We start from the raw sequence: 24,114 nt of genomic DNA, 5'->3' as shown, positions 1-24,114 counted from the left end.
CCAAACAAAGCTTCTTTCTTTAGCTTAACAGGTCGACTGTCAATCTTTTGCATTAGCGCTTTCTTCCTAGAATCATTCACAACATTAAAAGACAAATAAAGAATACAATGATATTTGGTAGGAAAATTTTCAGTAAAAATTTCTGAGGTGCTAATAAACAGAGAATATAGGTAGGAGTACATACGGATAATAAATAATAATAATAATAAAAAAAGCTCCTTGATGTGCTTTGTTGGAGACAAAGTTTCAAGGGCTGGCGTCGAAGCCTTCCCCTATAGAATCCCCAAGACTCTCAAAGAAGCTCATAATCTGATTTTTTTTTTTTTTTTTTTTTTTTTTTTTTTTTTAAAAATTGAATGAGAAAGAGAAGAGCATAACATTTGAATTTTTAGAGAAGGAGAGATAGAGAGATTTATAAACCTAGTGAAATCGATGAAAAGCGTGGAGCGCACCTCGGTGGTATATTTGAAACCCTTTGAAGTCATTTATTCAAGGTTAAGAGTAAGACCAAATGTATGTCAAATACCGTAAGAGTGGAGACTGATTTGTAGAATAGGAAGAGCTGAAAAGCCATAGGTTTGTGTAATTGAGGAATGGTTTAGGTATGCTAAGAGACATCAAGAGGAGAGAGTTGTGGACTAGAGAGACTAATGAGGGAGTTTGGAAGATTGTAGATAGAGAGGCTCTCTCTTTATACATATTGATTGATTGATTGATTGATTGTAGATAGAGAGGCTCTCTCTTTATTCTCCACGTAACCCTTACACCAATTTAGCCAGATACAAAGGTTATAGATTTTTCTTTTTTTTTTGAAAGGGAAAAGAATGATGTAGATGTTGATTTATAAAGAAACACAATTGTGTGCATTAAATTTAAATGGAAACTGTTTCTTAAAAAAAATTATTGGGAATTGAATAGTTAAGAGAGAGAGAGAGAGAGAGAGAGGTGAACTGGTTCAATGATTTTTGCTGAAGCTATTAAATAACCCGCATCCTTTCAATTTCAAAAAAGATGTTAAAATTCCATTTTTCAAGAGGTGATGTGGAAGGTCAAATGCAAAAGTTGCTCTAATAGAACACCATATGACATAACCTCATGCCCTCTCTCTCTCTCTCTCACACACACAAACACACAGATATATATATATATATATTGATTGATTGATATTGATATTGATTAATGTGATACTTCATTACTTATAACAAACCACACCATTCACATGTGACTATTCTAACAAAAGGTGCTCTCAAGATAATGCACTTGAAAAAAAAAAAATAGAGTTAAAGTTTTCCTAACCATTTGCCATTTCCATTATTCTTTTTAGCCAAGTAGATGTGATTTGACAAACATGTCTAAATGCTATAAAGTGGCAAAGTAAATTTAAGAATTGATTGACATGCTTATATGATTTTTTTTTTAATAGGAAAAAATTGGTTGAAAGAAAGAGTGTGAAGTTGCTCTACAGCACCTTAGGGGGCAAAACACTGATATCTCTCAAGAAGCTGCTGAGATTAGAGTAACTTCTAGACTTTAGACATCAATGAGAAAATAACTCTTTGTTTCCATTTTAACCAGCAAAATTACATCCTTCAACACAGTCTTGAATTTTTCCCAAAAATTTTGCTTAAAACCAAGTATTGACATGTTTTTGAATCATTTTACAGGAGTACACGAAAACCCTTCAACGGCTTTCTAAAGCTAGTATTCTTGACTTATTCCAATGGAAATATGCTCATTCATGATGGGAATACGTACGAAATTCCCAAATCTATGAGATGTAAAAATAGAAAAAAAAATATACGCCAAAGAAAAATAATCGCACACAAGACAATATTAACGTGATTCAGCAATTTGCCTATGTCCACAATGTTGCAGGGATTTCACTATTCTTAGGGAAAAATAAAGAGTGCGGTAGTACAGTTTTCTCTCTCAAAACAACATCAAACCCTAATCTCCAAAACAACAGTTTTTATATCCTGTGCACAGGATTCACAATAGGCTACAAAAACAGGCCAATTTTTTTTTCCCGAGGGCATTGCCCCCGAGACCCCCAAGAACGCTATGGCTTGGGTCTATCGGCCCAAGCCTCTATTCCATGGACTAAGCCTCAAAAAATTTCCCATTAAAAAACTATAACAATATTATTTGGGGTTAGGTCATAATCTGGATCAAACACAACTAGACTCCACAAAGCCTAACAATTCACTCATTGTAAGCTTTTCTATTATAATCTTGGTTGCATGTTTCATTCTTTAGAAAGATTTGATCTTTTAGTTGCTAACATAAAAGTAGGTTAGGTTGGACTTGTCCTGATGGTACTACAACAATTTGGAGGAGTCAATGGAATTGCATTTTATGCAAGTGCTATATTAATATCAGCTTGTAAAAAAAGGATTTTCTTTTTTCTTTTTATTATTTTTCCCCTTATTTAATGCTATCTATAGTTAACAAGTAATGGAAGTTGAATAGAGGAATACTTTGTCACTGACAGGGTTTTCAAGTAATACTGGGACCACAGCAATGGTCATTGTTTAGGTTCTTGACTCTCTCGTGTAATCCAACATTTGCCTTTGCTTAATTCTTTTTAAGTGATTAAGATGATTTTTTACAAATTCCATTGACGGTATTGGGGATAATTCTGATAGATAAATCTGGACAACGACCACTTCTATTGGTAAGAAGGCTGAGACATCTCTATTGTGTGATGGAATTGAATGAAAATAAGTTTGAATCCCACTATCTTCACAGGTTTCTACAGCAGGAACATGCTTAAGTTGCTTGCTTATGGGATTGTCATTCTTCTTGCACGTCTTTTCTTGAGAAAAATCTATTTCTCTTGAAATCTAGTTTCTTCCGTTTATTAGATATTTTGTTAAAAGATTAAAGCTTCAATTGCGCAGGATCTTCAATCATGGATTGAGACCACGCCAATTTTAGCACTTGTTGGTGTACTGGTATCGAAATTATCACAAGGACAGTTTTTTGTTCTTATAATATAACCAAAGGAAGAATAGTCCATGAAAAGTTTTAATTTTGCTTTTTTCTCCAACTTTTGTCATTTTCTCCATGGTCTTCAAATATTGAGTGTGGTAGTCCTATTAAGTTTAAAGATAATTAAACTGAAGCCATTTACTACCATTACCTTTGGTTGTATTTAACCAGTTAGTAGCAATCTGGAAATACTTCTTGCTGCTTTGGAAGCATGAGTATTTGTAGAAGGTCTTGCATAAAGTTGTACATCTTTATGATTTGATTTTAGTTATCTATTACAGTTCTCAATCTATATTAATGGGGCAATTGGCTTGAGGGTCACAATTCCAACCTTATACCCTTGTTGATGTTAACTGTTAATTTAAGCCAAATTCTTGGTGTTTAAAGATTGTTTAAGTTGAATTTATCTGTTTGGTTCTGCAATCAGGTGTACACTGGATCTTTCTCATTAGGCATAGGAGGAATTCCTTGGGTTATAATGTCAGAGGTAGATTTACCTTATCAGACTTAAAACTTCATCTTTTATTGTCAAATAATTTCCATGAAGGTCTATGATTGACTGAATGGAGTGGTTTCTGTCTCAGATATGTCCCATAAACATGAAGGGCTCAGCAGGTAGCCTTGTGACATTAGTTAGCTGGTTAGGTTCTTGGATTATATCATATGTTTTTAACTTTCTAATGGATTGGAGCTTAGTAGGTAATGCCAAACCAGTCTTGTCTCTTCATAGAGTTGTTATATTAGATACAAATTGCAATATGATCACTTTAGTTTTAAATTTATGTCTACTGTTTATCAGGAACATTCCTTATATTCTAAAGCATATGTGGCTTAACTGTTCTGTTCATAGCAAAGTTGGTACTTGAGACCAAGGGGCGAACACTAGAAGAAATTAAAGCATCATTGAATCCATTTTCAGCAAAAAGATGAATCTCCTATCCTCGTACGATGGTAACAATCTGTGTTTGAATAAGTAAATTAACTTTCAAAATGTTGACACCATAAAATTGTGGCACTGAATGTTAGAGACTAATTGGTGACTATTTGTCACATGAAACAAGGTTCTTAACCCCATCCAAGAATTATTTAGCATTTATTTTCTATAACTGTTATGGGATTGATAGCCATAGCTTGAATATTTATCTTTATTTTCTTTATAGTTTTTCCTTTTTCTGTTTAACCTAAATCATTCTCTTATTGTTGGCATTAGCTTCGAATTAAAACACGTTGTTTTAGATTTGGTGAGGATGTTCTGATTGAGTTTAGGGGTAATTGGGTGGTTTAAATTAATTTTGGTTTTCATATGGTTTTTTTTACCCCGATAATATCTTCTTACACTTATTTACACTACTATTTAAAAAAAAAAAAAAAAGAGAATAAAATATTCACATTTAAAAGCTAGAGAATATGAAAAAGTGGAAATAAAAATGTGGATGCAATAGTCTCATTGCTTTTATGCATCACTTTGTTTGTAGTTCTTGTCTTATGAGTTATGAATTGTGTTCTTGTGTGTTTGAATCAACATAAAAGCAGTTTGTTATTCATAGGAGACAAGTTATGGCTTTTGGGTTATTAGTTTTGTGGTGGGTTTAGGTCATATGTATGGATTTGGATTTTGGACTTTGGACCATGTGTGGCGGTTTTTGTTGAACGACTTTAATGGCCTTTAAGTAATTGTTTGGATTTGAAATTTTGAAGGGATTAGGTGTGGGTTGGGCCAACTGTGCCTTTGGGTCTTAAACTTTGAAGCAAAAGTTTTCATTCTTGATGATCATTCATTTTATATATATATATATATATATATATATTTTTTTTTTTTTATGTAAACATGTAGAGCAATGGATTGGGACACATGAAAGATAACTTTAGGATAATTGCTTTTTCAATAAGAAAATATATTTTCTTAAATTCATTTGACTTCTTAATGTAATTTATTATTTTCTTAAAAATCAAGAAATAATCACCCAAAAAAAAAAAAAAAACTCTTCATTGAAGGGAAACAAAAGAGAAATGTAACGAATGAGAGAAGGAAATACATATGATTAAGTTGTTCGGGAGCCTTTTTTCAGAGCTTGGCCACGTGTTGTCCGCTAGAGGGGTAACCTTGCTAGGCCCGGGTTGTGTTTGGGGAGTTGCATCCGGAACTCAACATTGGGCCACGTGGCCCAATGGCTACTGGCATACTTTTAAGCCTACAAAACCATTAAAGCCAAAGTCTAAGAATTATGATAATGGTTGAATAAATATGTAATATGTGTTTGATATAATAGCTTTGATTAATAGTTGTAATAGTAGTTGAAATAAAGTAATATGTATTTAAAGGTGAAGCAATTATGTACTCAATGATGTAAATTTAAAGATATGGAAGTAGGGTCACTTATCTTTGTATGATTTGTAGCTCCAGTTGTGTAGCGTCAGTGAATTGATAATATTCTAGCAGAATGACTCCTAGCGGTAGAGAGGCAGTTTGCCCTGATAACTTCAAGATTAAAGAGGAAAAATGGGTGCCACTAGAGGGAGAGAGAGTATGTACAGCTGTGTGTAGAGGTTGATTAAGCTTGCCCCTCTTATCATGCACTTAAATGAGTTTCCCCCTTGACAATACTCTTTTAGTTGTTGTGAAACTACGAATAGGATTACCTTCCATGGGAGGGCTTTTGTAAGATGTATTTGTGCTTTCTAAGAGAAGGGCTTCATGTAAGATAGATTTGTGCCTTCCATAAGAAGGGTTTTGATATGAGATCCTGGTGCCTTCTAGGAGAAGGGCTTCAATATTAGAAGTTTATGTCTTCCATAAGTAGGGCTTTTAGTTTTAGCATTTGATATCACTTGAGAAGTGTGGAGATGGTAAAAGATATAGATATTTCGTGGGATGTAGTATGTGTAATATGTATGATATATGGAAGTATGAGAAATATGGAGGTTAAAGATAGTAAAAATATGAGATTATAACTGCTAGAGAAGTTGTAGAGATTGCTTTCCAAGAGGGAAGATTTTGTAAGAGAAGAGTATGGAGATGTGTTTAGGTATTTGGAGATAGGAGCTATAAGATAAATGTATTTTCTGAATATGGAGAATGAGAGAATGAGTATAAGAGACTAATGGTGTTATAGTGTGTTTAGCGTTGCTGTTGGGATTTTTTGCTGAAGGATGGAATAGAGCTTGTGAAGGACATTTAGGAGCTAAGGGCTGAAGAGTTTAGTTCCTAATTTGGAAACTAAAAACTCATAAGCTCAAAACTTCATTAAGAGCTTAAGAAGATAATTAGAGGGAGAGAGAATAGAGAAGTTTATGAGAGAGTTGTTCTTCTCTATTGGTGTCCTTTAGTGTGTTGAAGAGGGACTATATTTATAGTTGAGTTTAAGGGGGGGTTTTTAGCAAATAATCTCAGCCAAAATCTGTCCCAATCAGCAATGAATCTTTAGAAATTCCATCCTAAGATTTGGCCAAAAATGGTATGTTTAGCTTTAAGGTATTCTTGCTGTTTTGGGTAATAGCTGCTAGAGGAAAGAGCAGCAGAAAAGGAAAGTATTTTAACAAGAAAAAGATAGTTTCTTTAGTTGGTTTTAATTTTTAGCCAAATGAGGAAAATTAGTAATGTTAAGGTTGTTGGATCAACTGTTAAAGCTATTCTGAAAAGGCTATCCCAACTGTCTGGAAAAGCTGTCACAGCTATCATAAGACAGCTGTTGCTTGGGACAGAAGTAGATGAGGTTAAATGTCAGGCTACTGGGATTTGGGCATTGAATGACTGATGATATCACTTTCAGCCAGGTGTCAAGTGTTGAACACACTGACTAGTGTTCTGCTAGAAATGTTTCATTCTTTGAGTGTTTGTGTTTTTTATTCAAGATTCTATTACAACACATTTTTAGTAAGTAATAGAATGATTGGTTGAAAGTTAATGAAGCTTTAGAGATTTAGTCAAGGTCTCATTGTGTTGTGATTTAATCTTGGTGAGCAAGAAGAGCATTTAATGCTCTGCACTAGCAGCTAGCAGAGGAATATTTGGTCTGATTGTGGCAAACAGTAGCTAGGTATTAGAGATATCATGAATATTTTATGTATTTGAAGATTAAAAACAACCAATCAGATTAGGTCATGTGTTTAAATTGGATTTTAGCTAAAAGTAGTAATATAGTTTATATAGAATAATATAATGAAGTTTCTAAATTTGTATAGGAACAGCTATAGGTTGAATGAATAGTTATTTTCTTAACATTTAGATGGTTGGAGTTTTTGAGTGTTTGTCATATGATGAATATTAAATTTTAGGAAAAGAATAATGGGAAATTTTATCATTTTAAGTGCTATGTGATAAGAGATGCTTACCATATGTTACCCACTACACACAAACTCATTAGAGTTTAGGGAGTTGGAGAAGACACGCCAAGTAACATGTTTCTTTTATCAACTTTAAACCCTGGAGCTTTACTGAATATACCTCTTGACCTTCCAAACCACAACTCCCAAAGTTTCCCCAAGAAGACTCATGAGCTTGGATCATAAGCCAAAGATGAGATGACATACCTTGGGTTTTGTTGTCATTTTGCGTAAATATGGGCTTCTGTTGAAGAAGCCGCTTGCCATGAGTGTAAGAGAGGTAATATGGGCTATGAGATTTGATTCATTGCTTAAATCCGATCCATATATTGATGTTGATGATGTCGTGGGGTTATGATCCCAATTGATGAAGAGGAAATGTGGTCCATGAATCCGCCTCTTGAAGTAAGGATCTTATGGGCCATGTGAGCCCATTCCATGAGATATAAGCTTATTTTGGGTTTTAAAGAGATTTACCCAAAAAATCAATAATATGTTGACGTGGCGTAGGTTGCCAATGAAGTAATGCCATGTGAGGCGAAAAAAGAGTCTTCAGCATAATTACATAAGTTTATTTAACATGTTAGAGTACATTACTTTATCTTTTCTTTCTCTTTATTCCAATGCCTCTGAATTTTCACATAAAAGTGTTAACAGTTGGTTCTTTTTCTTTATCCAATGCATCTAAATCTTCACATAATACTGTTAACAAACGATGGAAATGGGAATGGTGATGGCAATGGCAAAAGCATGAACAGTGATGATGGTTGTAACGCCCTAAAATCATAAGTAATAAAAGTCTATTTAATCTGAATAACCCATAAAAATATTAAATAAAAGAAACCAGCAATCTTAAATCTCATCACAAATGTCAGAACTCTAATCCACCAAAACTAAAACGTCCTCAAAATAATTCTCCAATACAATGTTTAATGCCATAAAAATAATAATAAAATCCTCAGTTCCACAAAATAGTTCGTAACTGCTGTCTCCCAAGAATCTCTACTCCAATAATCCCTCTAATGTATCTGTAATGGGAAATAAAGGGGGGTGAGATAACTCAATAAGTGGAATTCACTAACATTGGGGTGTGGGAAAAAACCTTTCAAATAAATAATTCTTACAACAATTTCATAACTTGTAACTCATTAATATTTATCATCAAATACTTCATATGTATAAAAAAATATCTTTATATTGTGAGCCATCATAATATATATTTGTTGGGACTGAGGTTCTACTAGAACCTAACTGAGAGTTCAATATTTTATTTTCAACCTCCACCAACCATATCAGTTAACCATTTTCATAACCATAGTCCGAAATAAATCAAATAATAGACAAAAATTATTGCCTTTTTTTTTTTTAAATGTCTCATATATTTTTTAGACAAACACTCATTTTAAATTAAAAAAAGCCTTAAATCTCTACAAAAAAAAAAATATAGTATGGAATTTTTTTACTCGAGTAATCCTACAGCCACGTACTAATAGATTTTAATATTAAGTGTGTATTTGACAATTGATATTATACTTTTTGATACTATTTACAACTTTTTATATTTTTCAAAAATGTTGTAAAAAAATCTTTTTTTTTTTCTATTAAAATTTTCTAAAATATTTTATAAAGGCATCCGTTAACTTTTCTTGACCCAATCAGTTGTTTTTTTTTTTTGAGAAAGACCCAATCAGTTGTTTTTATTTTTTTGCTAAAAGACCCAATCAGTTGTTTTAATTTGTCTTGTGCGTGTTTACGGCTTGCGTGCAGCAACTTTTACCCTTCTACTAATAACCCAACCCGGGCCCCACCAAATAAAGACTAAACATGCATTAGTGATGCCACGTTGCGAGTTCTCAACCGTGGGATAGAAATAACAATCCTATGATCAGAATTAAGACTTTCAACCAACCCCCATGGGTCCCTCACGGAGCCACCACCTTTGTTGTATTCTTTTCCTCAAAGCTTACCTACCAAAATACTCTGCCACGCCACTGAATAAGAGTTGTTTGGTGTGGTAATTTAAGTAATATTTTTTTAATTTTTAACTCACATGTTTCTAAAAAAATACCAACAATGAACCACGTCAACAAACAGCGCTTAACAATTCAAAAACTCCATGCCAATGCCATGCATGTTGCCATCTATTTAAGCCTCACAACCCTTCTTCACAAACCAGGAAATCCTTACAAACGGGCCTAAGCTAGTGAGCAAGATTTCCTATACTTTTTCATTCAAACCCCAAAAACTCAGTTTTTTTCTTGCCATTATTTCTCTCTTTCAATTGGGTCATTCGTCGACATGGGAACCAATGTTAACAAAAGCAGTGATGAGGGTGGTCTTTGCATTAGCCATGACTCGCTGAGTTGGGGCGTGGCTGCTGAGTCACTCAAAGGGTCTCATTTAGACGAGGTGAAGCGCATGGTGGCCGAGTTCAGGAAGCCATTGGTGAAGCTCGGAGGTGAGACCTTGACGATATCACAGGTGGCTGCCATAGCCATGAGGGAGTCACGAGTCGAGGTGGAGCTTTCCGAGTCAAAAAGGGCTGGCGTGAAGGCTAGCAGTGACTGGGTTATGGAGAGCATGGAGTCGGGTAAAGATATCTATGGTGTCACTACTGGGTTTGGTGCTACTTCGCATAGGCGAACCAAGCATGGTGGAGCTCTTCAGACCGAGTTGATTAGGTGAGCTATAACTTTTATGTACACCTTTTTCTATAATTTGTCACGCCTTAAATTATAATTAAATAAAAATGTTATTTGTATATAAATATATATAATATACAAACAAATGATATAAAAAAAACTAATTAATATATTAATTATTTTTATTAACTCAAAAATGCTATTTTTTCTTTTTCAAAAATATTTAAGAGTAACTGAAAATGTAAATTGATGTTAAGAATTGAAAATAAAAGGGCTTTTAAGACTAATTGAAAATGAAATACTTCCTTTTTAGTATGGGCTTGTTTAATGCTTAAAAGTAACGAATATAATAAACAGTAATGGTCAACTTTGGCCTTTGGGTACGGGTTGAGTGGAACGGGTTGATTCAGCCGCTTGAGTGACCGAGTCCGTACTAGTTAGAGTTCTTGCCTACAAGTTTTGGAAAAGGAACACAAGTATACAAAGTGTTGAACAATTAATTTGGGAAATTTCAAGGGACCTAGTTTTTATTATTATTTAAAAAGTCATGAGTAGGAATGGCAATTTTGCCCCATCCCGCTTGACCTGCCCCTCCCCCGCTTTGTTCCATACAGGTTTTCCTCTCCCCACAAAGGTGGTAGGACGAAGATGGGACGAAATTTTAAACCCGCACCACGGGGCGGGGCAGGGATGGGTTTACACTGTTTAGACCCACTCCACCCCACCCCGCATTAATAAGGGTTAAATTGTAATTTTTTCATACCCTAAAACCCTACTATTTAAACAAAAATATCATTAGCTTATTTTATTCTACCTAAAGTGGCTCTACCTTTTTTTTCTCTCTAGCAAAGTTGGAAATAAGGTACCAATTTTAACCTTTTTTTTGTCTTTATTATAAACAAATTTATATACTATTGAATTACTAGTTTCATTCATGATTCATACATCTTTCTCAACTTACTTTTCATCATAAACATAATATAATTTTTTTTTAATGAGGTACGACTCTGAGGCTCTAAATATTTGTGTTTGTGTCATTGTTTTTGTAATTTTGTGTGGGCATTAGGCTGCTTAACAACACTGCTTCTTTATGCTTGTCAAAATCCACATCTATTTTACAAGCTGGGTTGTTGTTTTTTAATTTTTGGAGAATGAGATGATGAGAAATATGTTTCCCTATTGGTTTGATTGCAAATATGATGGCATCAATCATATACTAGCTCTAGTTGATCGTTCTCGTTCTCCACACAAAAATTATATACAATTTAATTTAGTTTTCTGTATTTTTATTAAAAAACATAAGGTACAGGTTTGAGACTTTGTCCCATTCTCTATGAAATAGTCACAAAATGGGAGGAATTAAATAATGCACATTACTTAGTATAAAGGAGATTTGTTTTAGTGTTTTTTAGGCCAATGAAATATAAACATTTAGATAATATTATTTAATTTTTGCTAAAAATTAGTTTGATTTGACAGGATAAATTTATTTATAATTTCAAGTATATTTTTATTATTGAAACATGTCATTTTATTTGGAAAAATGGTAATAGTTATAGGGAAAATTAATAAGATATAAAGTTTTACGGTGTAGGGCGGGGCTTCGCGGGTCTTCGCGGGGCGGGGACGGGACAAGAAATTTTCCCCGTCATGCGGGGCGGGCTGGGGATGGGGAAAGAAAAATCCATGTGGGGCGGGGGCGAAGATCTCATACTTCGGCCCCGCCCCTCCCCATTGCCATCCCTAGTCATGAGACCAAGTTGATTAGACTGTCCTAAAATGGTAAAAGAAGATAAGATTTTCGCTCGGGTTTGTAGGACCAGTTAAGATCATGACACGTGACCAAAAATAGATTGTGTAATAACAAATAATTTTGATTCTTATATTTTTTATTTTAATTTCTCTAAATTTTTAGTTCTGCTACAATTTTGAGTCAGGAATGTTTGATCTTCTTGATTACCTAACCTAATCAGAAACCCCATGATTCTTTTTGGGGGTAAATTGTTGAGCTCTTGTTTGGCACAAAAGCTGTTGAGGGTTTGGATAGACATTTAATTGTGTTATGATAGTTTTTAATTAATTAATCATATCATAGTTGTTGGAGTGATATATCATTATGGAGAAGAAATTAATAATTAATTTAATCATATTTTGGAGGGCAATCATCACATCATGGTTAATTTTTTTCCTTTATACCCATTCTCTCAAAATAAATTTAAGTGTTTTCAAAAACATAAATATTATTCATCTAGATTTTCCTCCAATTTTTTTTACTAAAAGGATTGAATTTCCTCCAATTTTAGAAGGATTTCTTCCACACCTTTATTAATTCCAATTACCCCTAAAATTTGAACTCATAATTTTTTAATTTTTATAATTTAAACTCACCTTCTTGGCCAACCTGAATATTTTATAGGTGCTAGAGACATTTGAAGAAAAGTGTTCTGTTTATTTTGTTTCATTAAAATCCATGTCATTTAATTTTAATAATCACCCCATCTATTTTAATACCATAGTGAGTATTTTTTGTTTCAAAATTTATGAAGTGATCACTTTATCATGGCTAATCTAAAATGAGGAATGTTGTTGCTGCAGATTTTTGAACGCTGGAATATTTGGCAATGGAACAGAGACATGCCACACATTGTCTCGCTCAGCAACAAGAGCTGCAATGCTGGTGAGGATCAACACCCTTCTCCAAGGATACTCTGGCATTAGATTTGAAGTCATGGAGGCCATCACCAAGTTCCTCAACCATAACATCACTCCTGTCTTGCCACTTCGCGGTACAATCACTGCTTCTGGTGATCTTGTCCCTCTATCCTACATTGCTGGACTGCTAACAGGCCGCCCCAATTCTAAAGCCGTTGGACCCTCTGGTGAATCCCTTGATGCTGCTCAAGCCTTCCAACTAGCTGGTATCAATTCCGGGTTCTTTGAGTTACAGCCAAAAGAAGGCCTTGCTCTTGTGAATGGCACAGCTGTTGGTTCTGGCTTGGCTTCTATGGTTCTTTTCGAGGCCAACCTTCTAACTCTTCTGTCAGAAATCTTATCAGCAATTTTCGCGGAAGTAATGCAGGGAAAGCCTGAATTTACCGACCATTTGACACACAAATTGAAGCACCATCCAGGCCAAATTGAAGCTGCAGCTATTATGGAGCACATTTTAGATGGAAGTGCTTATGTGAAAGAAGCTGAGAGGTTACATGAAATAGATCCCCTGCAGAAGCCAAAACAAGATCGCTATGCTCTCAGAACTTCTCCTCAATGGCTTGGCCCACAGATTGAAGTTATCAGATACTCAACCAAATCGATTGAAAGGGAGATTAACTCGGTAAATGATAACCCTTTGATTGATGTTTCTAGGAACAAGGCCTTGCATGGTGGTAACTTCCAAGGGACCCCAATTGGTGTCTCAATGGACAACACACGTTTGGCTATTGCAGCCATAGGAAAACTCATGTTTGCACAATTTTCTGAGCTTGTCAATGATTATTACAACAATGGGTTGCCATCAAATCTTTATGGTAGTAGGGATCCAAGTTTGGATTATAGTTTCAAGGGGGCTGAAATTGCCATGGTGGCCTATTGTTCTGAGCTTCAATATCTGGCAAATCCAGTTACCAGCCATGTCCAAAGTGCTGAGCAGCACAATCAAGATGTGAACTCATTGGGATTGATCTCTTCAAGGAAAACAGAAGAAGCTGTTGATATTTTGAAGCTCATGTCTTCCACATTTTTGATAGCACTATGCCAAGCTATTGATTTGAGGCATTTGGAGGAAAATTTGAAGACCGCTGTCAAGAATACTGTAAGCCATGTGGCTAGGAGAGTTCTAGCAACTGGTGTTAATGGAGAGCTTCACCCATCCAGATTCTGTGAGAAGGATTTGCTCAACGTGGTTGATCGGGAATACGTATTTGCCTATGTTGATGACCCCTGCAGTGCTACCTATCCATTGATGCAAAAACTGAGGCAAGTACTTGTTGAACACGCATTGAGAAATGGCAATCTTGAGAAGAATGAAAGCACATCTATCTTTCAAAAGATTGCAGCTTTCGAGGAAGAAGTGAAGTCCGTCTTGCCAAAAGAGGTAGAGAGAGCAAGAGTTGCGTTCGAGAGTGGAAATCCAGCAATTGCAAACAGGATTAAGGAATGCAGATCATATCCGTTGTACAGGTTTGTGAGGGAAGAGTTAGGGACTGAATTGCTGACTGGGGAAAAGACCAGGTCTTCTGGTGAGGATTTTGACAAGGTGTTCACAGCTATGTCTCAGGGAAAGCTCATTGATCCAATGTTGGATTGCCTCAAGGAATGGAATGGTGCTCCTCTTCCAATCAACTAAACTATTTTGATATGTATGAATATTGTTTCTCTAATCCCCATGCTGCTGTATCTCCTGCTAAGATATAATAATTGAAAAGAGCAAAAAGCCTCTGTTAGCTAAAATAATATTGTGATTTGAAAAATAGTCATGTGGACTGCATCAAATGCTGAAAGAATCCATTTACACTTTGATCAGTATCACAGCTTACTACTTTTTGGAGTCATTTAGGAATGACCCTCTTATCAATATAGCAGTAGTAATAAAACATTTTCTTTCCCATTTTTGACTTCTTTTTAAACAGCACTGGAGGTCACTAAGGTTTAGCTGCAATATTGACTCAACCAAAATGAAATTTAGCTGACTTACTTGAAGTTGTGTTGAACTTTACAAACTTTGGAGCTAAGAGAGGTGAGCTCACTCACTCTTTCATGCCATGCTTGACATAATTGACAACATGACTGAAACCCATCATCCACATTGCCCAAATTTTATGACATTTTGTACAATTGTACCCATCTAATCATAACTTTATGGAAGATAATAACTATGTTGCTGGACTTCAACCAAATGTGGTCCACAAGATGAAATTGGTAGCTCCTCGACCATTATTCATGCTAAGTAGAAAAATCTGCAGTGATTGATGATAGGATATCAACTTCTTGACATATCATTGTTCTTTAAATTTCTAGTTGCTACTTACATTGACAAAGGGGTTTCATTCCGTTGTCAGATGTGAAATTAAACAAGTTTAATGATATTTGTTTAGATTACAGCCTATAGAATTCTCATGTATATATATGGAGAAGCTAGTTATTTCTTATTAATGTAAAAATTGTCCATATTTTAGCTAGACTTTTGCTGTTGAACGACAAAGGACAGTGGTCTAGTGGTCAAGGGACCCATTTCCATGTGGTTTGGGGATGAAGGTCCTAAGGTCGAATCCAAAAATGGGGGGCGCTTGAGAAAAAAACCCATGTCCCCCGACCCCTTCCCCTCTTGTGCTCTCGTGGAGTAGAGGTACAACTATGGTATTGTAGCGAGGATATTCCCGCTTATTCTCCATCTATTTAATTTTTTTTTCTATTTTTTTGGCACCAAATCATTAAAAAAAAAAAAATACTAAGTCCTGAACTTTTATATTGTTGCGGAAAAATTCCATCCTATTTTTTAAAATTTTCTTTTAATGATTTGGTGAAAAAAATAAAAATTACATTTTACCCCTAAACTATGAGAATGGATTACACACTAATAATTTAGAAGCATGGATGTTCACTAAACCGCACAACCACACCCAAACCGACCAAAACCACCTATAAAATGAAGTAACTGCATCACACCACAAGTGATAATAAACCATACTGCATTGTGTGGTGTAGTCCGTGTAGAGCGTAACTTTATGATAAGGAAACTGTAAAAAAATCCCACCACATCTCACCCATATATATTTATTTATTTGATAATAAATATATATATATATATAAAATAATTTAATATTATATGGAGAATCTTAAATTATTTGTTTTGAAAAAGTAAGAGCTACGAATATCAAGAATTCTATTCTTGAAGTACGAATTTAGTCCTCAAATCTTTGCCCGTACTAGCTTGGACATGAGAATGGTTAGGATTTTTGATGGGTGTATTAGGATGGATTCACATCCAGTGCAATTCCTAGGGTATTGCACGGGGTGCAATAGTTCTAATCTCAGCCTTTGATTTAATCTAACGGTTGTAAATAATTGCCACGTCATCGATCCGTGTCTCACATGGTGTTGGGCTATCTTTCTTCACCTCTCCCCTTTCTATTGTCTTCAGATTCACCAAATCCAAATTTCAAAACTTTTCTCTCTTCCACCAAGTTGAATCTCCATAACCATGGCTACAACTGGAAGCCTCCGAGGCCCACCGACCACCACCGGCGGTGCTTGCCGGTCTGACCTTGTCGTCTCTTAAGGTCCCTCTCTTTTCTCTTTCTCTCAAGTCCAGCCGTGGCCAAGCTTCTGCTTGCCCAACACCACCATCTCTGGTGGCGGTGCTTCTCAGCGGCGTCACCAACGCTGGTGGCCGTCGGGTACCCTCTCTTTCTCCTTAATTTATTTTCTTTTCTATGTGGGTTTTTTTTTTCCTCTTGTTTGCTCACCGATTTTGGGGTGAGAGGTATGAGATTTTGTTTGATGAATAACATTTTGTTTCAGTTTTATTTAGCTTGATGAATGGGTTTTCTTGTTTGGATTTCTGGAATTAGCAATAACTGTTATTATTGGCATTTTTAAAGCTGGTTTTTGGGTGGGCATTGAAGATGTTTGTTGAAATGCTTCATAGAGTTTTAGTTTATCTCTCTGTATTCTGCCTTTTTTCTTTTTTCTTTTTGGATTTTTATGCTAAAACTGTGATGCTATGTGTATGGAAATTGGATTTTCAAGTTAGTGTGTTATCTTTGAAAACTTATCTCAAGCAAACCGTAGATAAATTATTCTCATAAAAGCTATGATTTTGTATTCAAAATAGCACAAAAATGAGAAACCATTTATTTCTTAACTTCATTAAGTGGTCTCCTGGCTGCCTAAGCTGTTTGAGCAAATATCTAATAGGAGTCTTTACTTTAGTCCTTCATGCTTTTAGATGGGAGCAGACATTGAAAACTTTTAGTGCTCTTGAGTTTTTTGCTGAATTTTCAGTGCTCTTGGTTGGTTGTAATAGCATTGGAATAGCCAAAAATTTACTAGAAATGATAGCAAAATATGATTTGTTTCACAGTAATTTTCTCTTAGTAGTAATTATTTATATTTAGGTACTAATTGTTCTCTCATGTGGTATTCTCACATTCCTACAATAGGGTACTGTGGATTTTTTTTTTTTCACACAATTAGTAGCAGATTTTCCACCTGAGGTTGCGCACTTGAGCTTATGAATAGTGCAATGGTTTTAACTCTCTCCCTTTCCTTTTTCTTGTTTTGTATTAAAATAAAAATTTGAAGAATCCTTAGCTGCTAGTGCTTAACTTCAAGATGCATTCTATTTGTTGTTGACGGATTTCCAATAATAATTTGATTTTTAAGATGCTCCAAATTGGGAGATATTCTACTTTTTCTTATGCTTATTGTCATTATACTTTTTCTTATGCTTATTGTTATTATTTGTTTGGTAGATACTTGTCAATGATTGGTTGAAAAAAAATTAATGATATGCTTCATAAACCTTCACTAATGTTAAATGTTATCCTTGAGAAAGTGTTTTATATTTTATGTTTAACTATTAGGACTGTGTAGATGTTGATGAGGCATGTGTGTGTTGCTGATGAGGCATGCGTGTGTTGTTGCATGGTGAGGCGCTGCAGGGTGTGCATGGGCTGTTGATGTGGGGTGCGTTTGCTGCTGATGGGGCATGCGTGTGCAGCTGATGAGATGTGCATGTGCCAGTGTAGCCTGAGAGTATAATGTGTCTGTACTTTAGATAATGTTGTATTTGATTAGCTGGCATTGTATACTTGTATTTTAGTATAGATATACTTGTATTACTTGTATTGGTGATATGTTTACATCAGCCTTGTGTGGCATTAGAGTTAGTTGACATAGTTAGTTAGTTGGAGGGAATGGGCCAATTAAGCAAGGTCACAATGCTTAAGATTTTTGAAGCATTGATCTTGAAGCATGCAAGACTCTTTTTTTGGTTATTATGTGGGAATTAGGTAATATGATAGTGGAAAAAATTGTCTATGATCGAGTTATTATGGCCTTGTAATTGAAGAATATAATTTAATACAATTTGGTTTATTTTTTGGATCAAGCTGCTTCTTTTTTTTCTAGCTTACTTCCATCTTGGATCCATTGATTTTAAAATATGTTAAGCATCCTTGAAGACTCTTGTTGTGTAATTCCTGTTTTCAAGATAACATATTGAGCATTAAGTTGTTGTAATCTGACAGAATTAGATTACCAATAGTATTTCCAAGAAATTCCATCATATAGGTTGGCTTTTTGGTGAAGAGCTGGAATAAGGCTGTATATAATTTATATAATTTGTGTTTTTAAGTCATCCTCAATTTTTAGTACTTTGTTCCAAGCATATTCAAACACAAAGAACTATAGGTCTTCTCAGCAAGAATGACTCTATTTAGACTAGATAAAAAATTGGAATTATGACCTAAAAAGCTAATAATAGAACTCCATCACAATATGGTATTTGCAAAACAAATTTGTTTACATTACATTTATTCATCAACACAAAAAAAAACAGCCACTACATGAAGGTATAACTTGCTCAGCAATTCAATTATACAATGAAAACAATGGAAGGCAAAAACAATGATGCCATGGCCGAGACAAGTTCGTTTGAAACTTCAATTTTCTTTTTTCCATTACACAAGATATATATATATATATATTTTTTTTTTTTTTTTGAGAAACCAGACCCCAAATATAGGCTGGGCTTTATTGAAACAAGGAAAAAAACATCAAGAAACATCACCCAAAAACCCAAGGGGCAATGTCCTCAGGACAATCCTCTAACCAAATCACACCCTACTTTAGCACGTTTGGCCAAGGCATCTACTACTTTATTACATGACCGAGAAACAAAACAAAAATCAGAGAAATATAAAAGAGAAGCTTGGGCTAGAATGCATCGACTATGTGACCATACAAGGATTGGTAGGTCGATCCATTAGAAATAGCGTTGATGATTACTGCTGCATCACCTTCAAAAACCACTTTGTGTAGCCCAATTTCAACAGCAAATTGTACAGCTCGCCTACAAGCTAGAGCTTCAACCATTGCCACGAACTGGGGGAGTGGGACTCGCACTGACAGAGCGCCTATGACCGCACGCCGTTGGTGTCTTGAATTATCACGCCAAAACCAGCTGAGTCAGTGCTTTTGAATAGAGCTCTGTCGAAGTTGGCTTTGTACCGTGGCTGTGCTGGGGCAAACCATTTAGGCTGGACTGGATTCCGGACTAGGACTGGTGCATCATCATGAGCCTCAAGGAAGTCTTGCAAGATTCTGGCAGCTTCAGAGAAGACCTGGTTCAGTGGCAATAACATCACTATGATGAATCTCCCTCAAGACTACACAACATGCAAATAAATTAGATTAACATCACTTCAAATTTCTAACATATATTTTCTCAAACATCTTCAGTGCATTTCACAACTCAAACCACAGTGGTAACATAGGGAATGAGAAAAAACTGATCCATTGTGACAAGCTTCAAACTGAGAAATTTTTATCAAGCTAAGAATCATAGTTCTGTTTCAGTGAAAGAAACTAAGGAATAAGAAATAGATACTCTTAGGCAAAGAAATCAGGATCGGAAGAAAAAATCATAGATTTAGTATCAACATTTCCAAAATGCCAAAGCCAATAGACCCATACACAACAATTACAAGAAAACCCATTTTCATTCAATCACAACAGATTCGGCCACATTACAAAGCCCCAATTTTCAAACTCAAGCAAAACCATCAAGCTTTACACTCAACAAGAAAACCCATTAATCAAACTAAAAAAAGAAAAAAAATCCAATTTCCATACACATAGCATCACAGTTTTAGCATAAAAATCCAAAAAAAAAAAAAAAAAACTAAAAGATATGATGATTTCAACAAACATCTAATAAAACCAACAATAATAACAGTTATTGCTAATACCAAAATACAAACAAAAAACCCATTCATCAAGCTAATAAAACTGAAACAAAATGTTATTCATCAAACAAAATCTCATACCTCTCACCCCAAAATCGGTGAGCAAACAAGAGGAAAAAAAAAAAAAACCCACATAGAAAAGAAAATAAATTAAGGAGAAAGAGAGGGTACCCGACGGCCACCAGCGTTGGTGACGCCGCTGAGAAGCACCGCCACTAGAGATGGTGGTGTTGGGCAAGCAGAAGCTTGGCCACGGCTGGACTTGAGAGAACGAGAAAAGAGAGGGACCTTAAGAGACGACAAGGTCAGACCGGCAAGCACCGCCGGTGGTGGTCGGTGGGCCTCGGAGGCTTCCAGTTGTAGCCATGGTTATGGAGATTCAACTTGGTGGAAGAGAGAAAAGTTTTGAAATTTGGATTTGGTGAATCTGAAGACAATAGAAAGGGGAGAGGTGAAGAAAGATAGCCCAACACCATGTGAGACACGGATCGATGACGTGGCAATTATTTACAACCGTTAGATTAAATCAAAGGCTGAGATTAGAACTATTGCACCCCGTGCAATACCCTAGGAATTGCACTGGATGCGAATCCGGTGTATTATTGTCAAAGGGTGCGTTGGGTAGGGAGAGCTTTATTGTTTTGCAGCTTTTTAGAATTGTTAAATTATGACTCTTTTTTTTTATAATTTTTATATAGAAGAAACGATGATTGTTTGTGGAATATTGTACAGAGTAGTATTTTTTGTTTGAATTGTTGTATTGAATGTTGTGTCATCAATTGGTCTCCAAATTCTTGGGCTGGAGGTGCGAGAACTGCTGAAAATTCTTGGGCTGGAGGCGCAAGAACTTCAACTGTTGCTGCAAGTTCTCTGTTGTAAGAACTTCAACTGCTGCAACAGGATATGGTGGTGTGACTGATAATAGTCAATGTGTGGTGGTGCTTGGAAAAAGCCATTCAAAGGGTGCAGTCCAAAAAGAGGAAAAAACCTTGGGAAAGAGAGAGAGCTGTGTACCTGTTCGCACTAGGAAGAGATAAAAAACCGAAAAAAAAAATTAAAAATTAAAAAAACTTTTGTTTTTAATTGTTTGTAAAAAGAGTGTTTTGGTCTTTAGACATTGTGCCAACTAAGTAAAAATTATGTACAAATCATGTGCTATTAATTTCTATCTAATTTAACAGTAAAACTAATGACATGGTGCAAAATGTAACAATAGTTATAGTTTAGTGTGCAAATCATGCATTCGAATAATTTATAATCCAAAATGTAATCTAGTGTATAGTTTAAAGTGGTAAAGTGTAATTTTCTTTATAATATAACCAAAGGAAAAACCGTCCATGAAAAGTTTTAATTTTGCTTTTTTCTCCAACTTTTGTCATTTTGTCCATGGTCTTTGAATACTGAGTGTGGTAGTCCTATTAAGTTTAAAGATAATTAAACCGAAGCCATTTACTACCATTACCTTTGGTTGTATTTAACCAGTTAGTAGCAATTTGGAAATACTTTTTGCTACTTTGGAAGTATGAGTATTTGCAGAAGGTCTTGCATAAAGTTGTGTATTTTTATGATTTGATTTTGGTTATCTATTACAGTTCTCAATCTATATTAATGGTGCAATTGGCTTGAGGGTCACAACTCCAACCTCATACCCTAGTTGATGTTAACTGGTGGTTTAAGCCAAATTCTTGGTGTTTAAAGATTGGTTAATGTCAGAGGTAGATTTACCTTATTAGACTTGAAACTTCATCTTTTATTGTCAAATAATTTCCATGAAGGTCTATGGTTGATTGAATGGAGTGAATTTTGTCTCAGATATGTCCCATTAACATGAAGGGGTTAGCAGGTAGCCTTGTGACATTGGTTAGCTAGTTAGATTCTTGGATTATATCATATGCTTTTAACTTTCTAATGGATTGGAGCTTAGCAAGTAATGCCAAACCAGTCTTGTCTCTTCATAGAGTTTTTATATTAGGTACAAACTACAATATGATCACTTTAGTTTTAAATTTATGTCTACTATTTATCAGGAACATTCCTCATATTCTAAAGCATATGTGGCTTAACTGTTCTGTTTGTAGCAAAGTTGGTATTTGAGACCAAGGGGTGAACACTAGAAGAAATTCAAGCGTCACTGAATCCATTTTCAGCAAAAAGATGAATCTCCTATCCCCGTACGATGGTAACAATTTGTGTTTGAATAAGCAAATTAACTTTCAAAATGTTGACACCATAAAATTATGGCACTGAGTGTTAGAGGCTGATTGGTGACTGTTTGTCACATGAAGCAAGGTTCTTAACCCCATCCAAGAATTATTTAACATTTATTTTCTATAACTGTTATGGGATTGATAGCCATAGCTTGAATATTTATCTTTAACCCATTAATCCTCTTTTTTAAAAATTTATTTTCTTAGTCTTTAGTGCTTTTTTTTCTCCCTTTTTTTTCCTCCTATTGTCTTAACCTTGACTGAAACTCTCTTTCATCCTCTTCTTTATTTTCTTTATAGTTTTTCCCATTTTTTTTTTAAACCGAAATCATTCTCTTATTGTTGGCATTAGCTTCAAATTAAAACGTGTTGTTTTAGATTTGGTGAGGATATTCTGATTGAGTTTAGGGGCAATTGGGTGATTTTAACTAATTTTGGTTTTCATATGGTTTTTTTTTTTTTAATCCCGAAAATATCTTCTTACACTCATTTACACTATTTAAAACAAAAAAATGAGAATAAAATGTTCACATTTAAAAACTAGAGAATATGAAAAGGTGGAAATAAAAAAGTGGATGTAATAGTCTCATTGCTTTTATGCATCACTTTGTTTGTAGTTCTTGTCTTATGAGTTATGAATTGTGTTCTTGTGTGTTTGAATCAACATAAAAGCAATTTGCTATTCATAGGAAACAAGTTTTGGCTTTTGGGTTATTAGTTTTGTGGTGGGTGTATGTCATATGTATGGATTTGGATTTTGGATTTTGGACTTAGGACCATGTGTGGTGGTTTTTGTTGAATGACTTTAACTGCCTTTAAGTAATTGTTTGGATTTGAAATTTTGAAAGGATTAGGTGTGGATTGGGCCAATTGTGGCTTTGGGTCTTAGACTTTGAAGAAAAAGTGTTCATTCTTGATGATCATTCTTTTTATATATATATATATATATATATATATATATTTATGTAAACATGTAGAGCAATGGATTGGGACACATGAAAGATAACTTTAGGATAATCGCTTTTTGAATAAGAAAATATATTTTCTTAAATTCACTTGACTTCTTAATGTAATTTATTATTTTCTTAAAAATCAAGAAATAATCACAAAAAAAAAAAAAAAAAATCTCTTCATTGAAGGGAAACATTAATCCAATAAGATATAGAAAGAGAAATGTAACAAATAAGAGAAGGAAAAACATATGATAGTTTATTTAACAAGTTAAGTATGTTACTTTATCTTTTCTTTCTCTTTATTCCAATGCCTCTGAATTTTCACATAATAGTGTTAACAGGTGGTTCTTTTTCTTTATCCAATGCATCTGAATTTTCACATAATAGTGTTAATAGACGGCGGAAATGGGGATGGTGATGGCAGTGGCAAAAGCATTAACAGTGATGATGGTGGTAGTGGTGGTGACAACGGTAGCATAAAATAGTGGTTAGCGATGAAACTAGAATGTCAAAATTAGGGGCTCAAAGTAATGACAACTATATAAATAAATTTAGAAGATTCATATAAAATTAAGAAAGTTTGTGAGATACTGATATAATTGCTGCAAAATTAAATCTAAAACATAAATGTAAAGTTTGACAATTTAAAATTTTTGGATTTCCAGGCATATATGTATTTTTTGTCCAAGTGTGTAGTCATGGCAGATGGGTTAATACTTAATAGTATGACAATTGTAACGTTAGTAGAATTTATAAATGATGCATTTCTTCATAGAGATTGAACTTCGAATTTGGTTTCTTCAAAATCTAAATCATAAAACAACTCAAAATTTTTGAATTACCTTTCTTGTTAACATAAATAAAGGAAATCAATAATAGAAAAAACTAAATTACAATTTTGAGTACCTTCTACCTTAAAAGTCATAATCCAAATATAACAGATGAGATAAAATAATATGTGTATATAATCTAAATAGAGATGTGCAAAGAAATCTCATTAATTAATGAATTAGATAATAAAACATTAGTA

The 24,114-nt window shown here is 34.6% G+C and overlaps 1 protein-coding gene, 2 long non-coding RNA genes and 2 pseudogenes across 3 annotated transcripts; 4 read left to right on the top strand and 1 right to left on the bottom strand.

The window, feature by feature from the left end:
- Positions 1-432: 432 nt before the first annotated feature.
- LOC115952102 lies at positions 433-3,970 on the top strand (annotated as a pseudogene).
- Positions 3,971-9,433: 5,463 nt separating this feature from the next.
- LOC115953247 (phenylalanine ammonia-lyase-like) lies at positions 9,434-14,562 on the top strand. Its single transcript, XM_031070829.1, has 2 exons — positions 9,434-9,995; positions 12,552-14,562. The coding sequence occupies exons 1-2, from the start codon at positions 9,613-9,615 to the stop codon at positions 14,299-14,301; spliced, it is 2,133 nt and encodes a 710-aa protein (XP_030926689.1). The 5' UTR covers positions 9,434-9,612; the 3' UTR covers positions 14,302-14,562.
- LOC115954353 lies at positions 11,106-11,192 on the top strand (annotated as a pseudogene).
- A 1,373-nt stretch (positions 14,563-15,935) lies between the features above and the next one.
- LOC115952364 lies at positions 15,936-18,021 on the top strand. Its single transcript, XR_004083395.1, has 2 exons — positions 15,936-16,351; positions 17,540-18,021. It is a non-coding gene; the product is annotated as an uncharacterized LOC115952364 (long non-coding RNA).
- Positions 18,022-19,164: 1,143 nt separating this feature from the next.
- On the bottom strand, positions 19,165-20,511 carry LOC115952439. The gene is made up of 2 exons (XR_004083409.1): positions 20,096-20,511; positions 19,165-19,345 (listed from the first exon to the last, which is right to left on the bottom strand). It is a non-coding gene; the product is annotated as an uncharacterized LOC115952439 (long non-coding RNA).
- Positions 20,512-24,114: the final 3,603 nt, after the last annotated feature.

This window comes from Quercus lobata, chromosome 7 (genome assembly GCF_001633185.2).
Source record: "Quercus lobata isolate SW786 chromosome 7, ValleyOak3.0 Primary Assembly, whole genome shotgun sequence".
Taxonomy (NCBI): domain Eukaryota; kingdom Viridiplantae; phylum Streptophyta; class Magnoliopsida; order Fagales; family Fagaceae; genus Quercus; species Quercus lobata.
The sequence above is the reverse complement of the archived record's forward strand: the minus strand, read 5'-3'. Positions and strand labels throughout refer to the sequence as shown.

Coding starts and splice junctions, on each gene's coding strand:
- LOC115953247 (XM_031070829.1), top strand. CDS start 9,613: ATGGGAACCAATGTTAACAAAAGCAGTGATGAGGGTGGTCTTTGCATT. Junction 9,996..12,551: donor CTTCAGACCGAGTTGATTAG/GTGAGCTATAAC, acceptor TTGTTGCTGCAG/ATTTTTGAACGCTGGAATAT.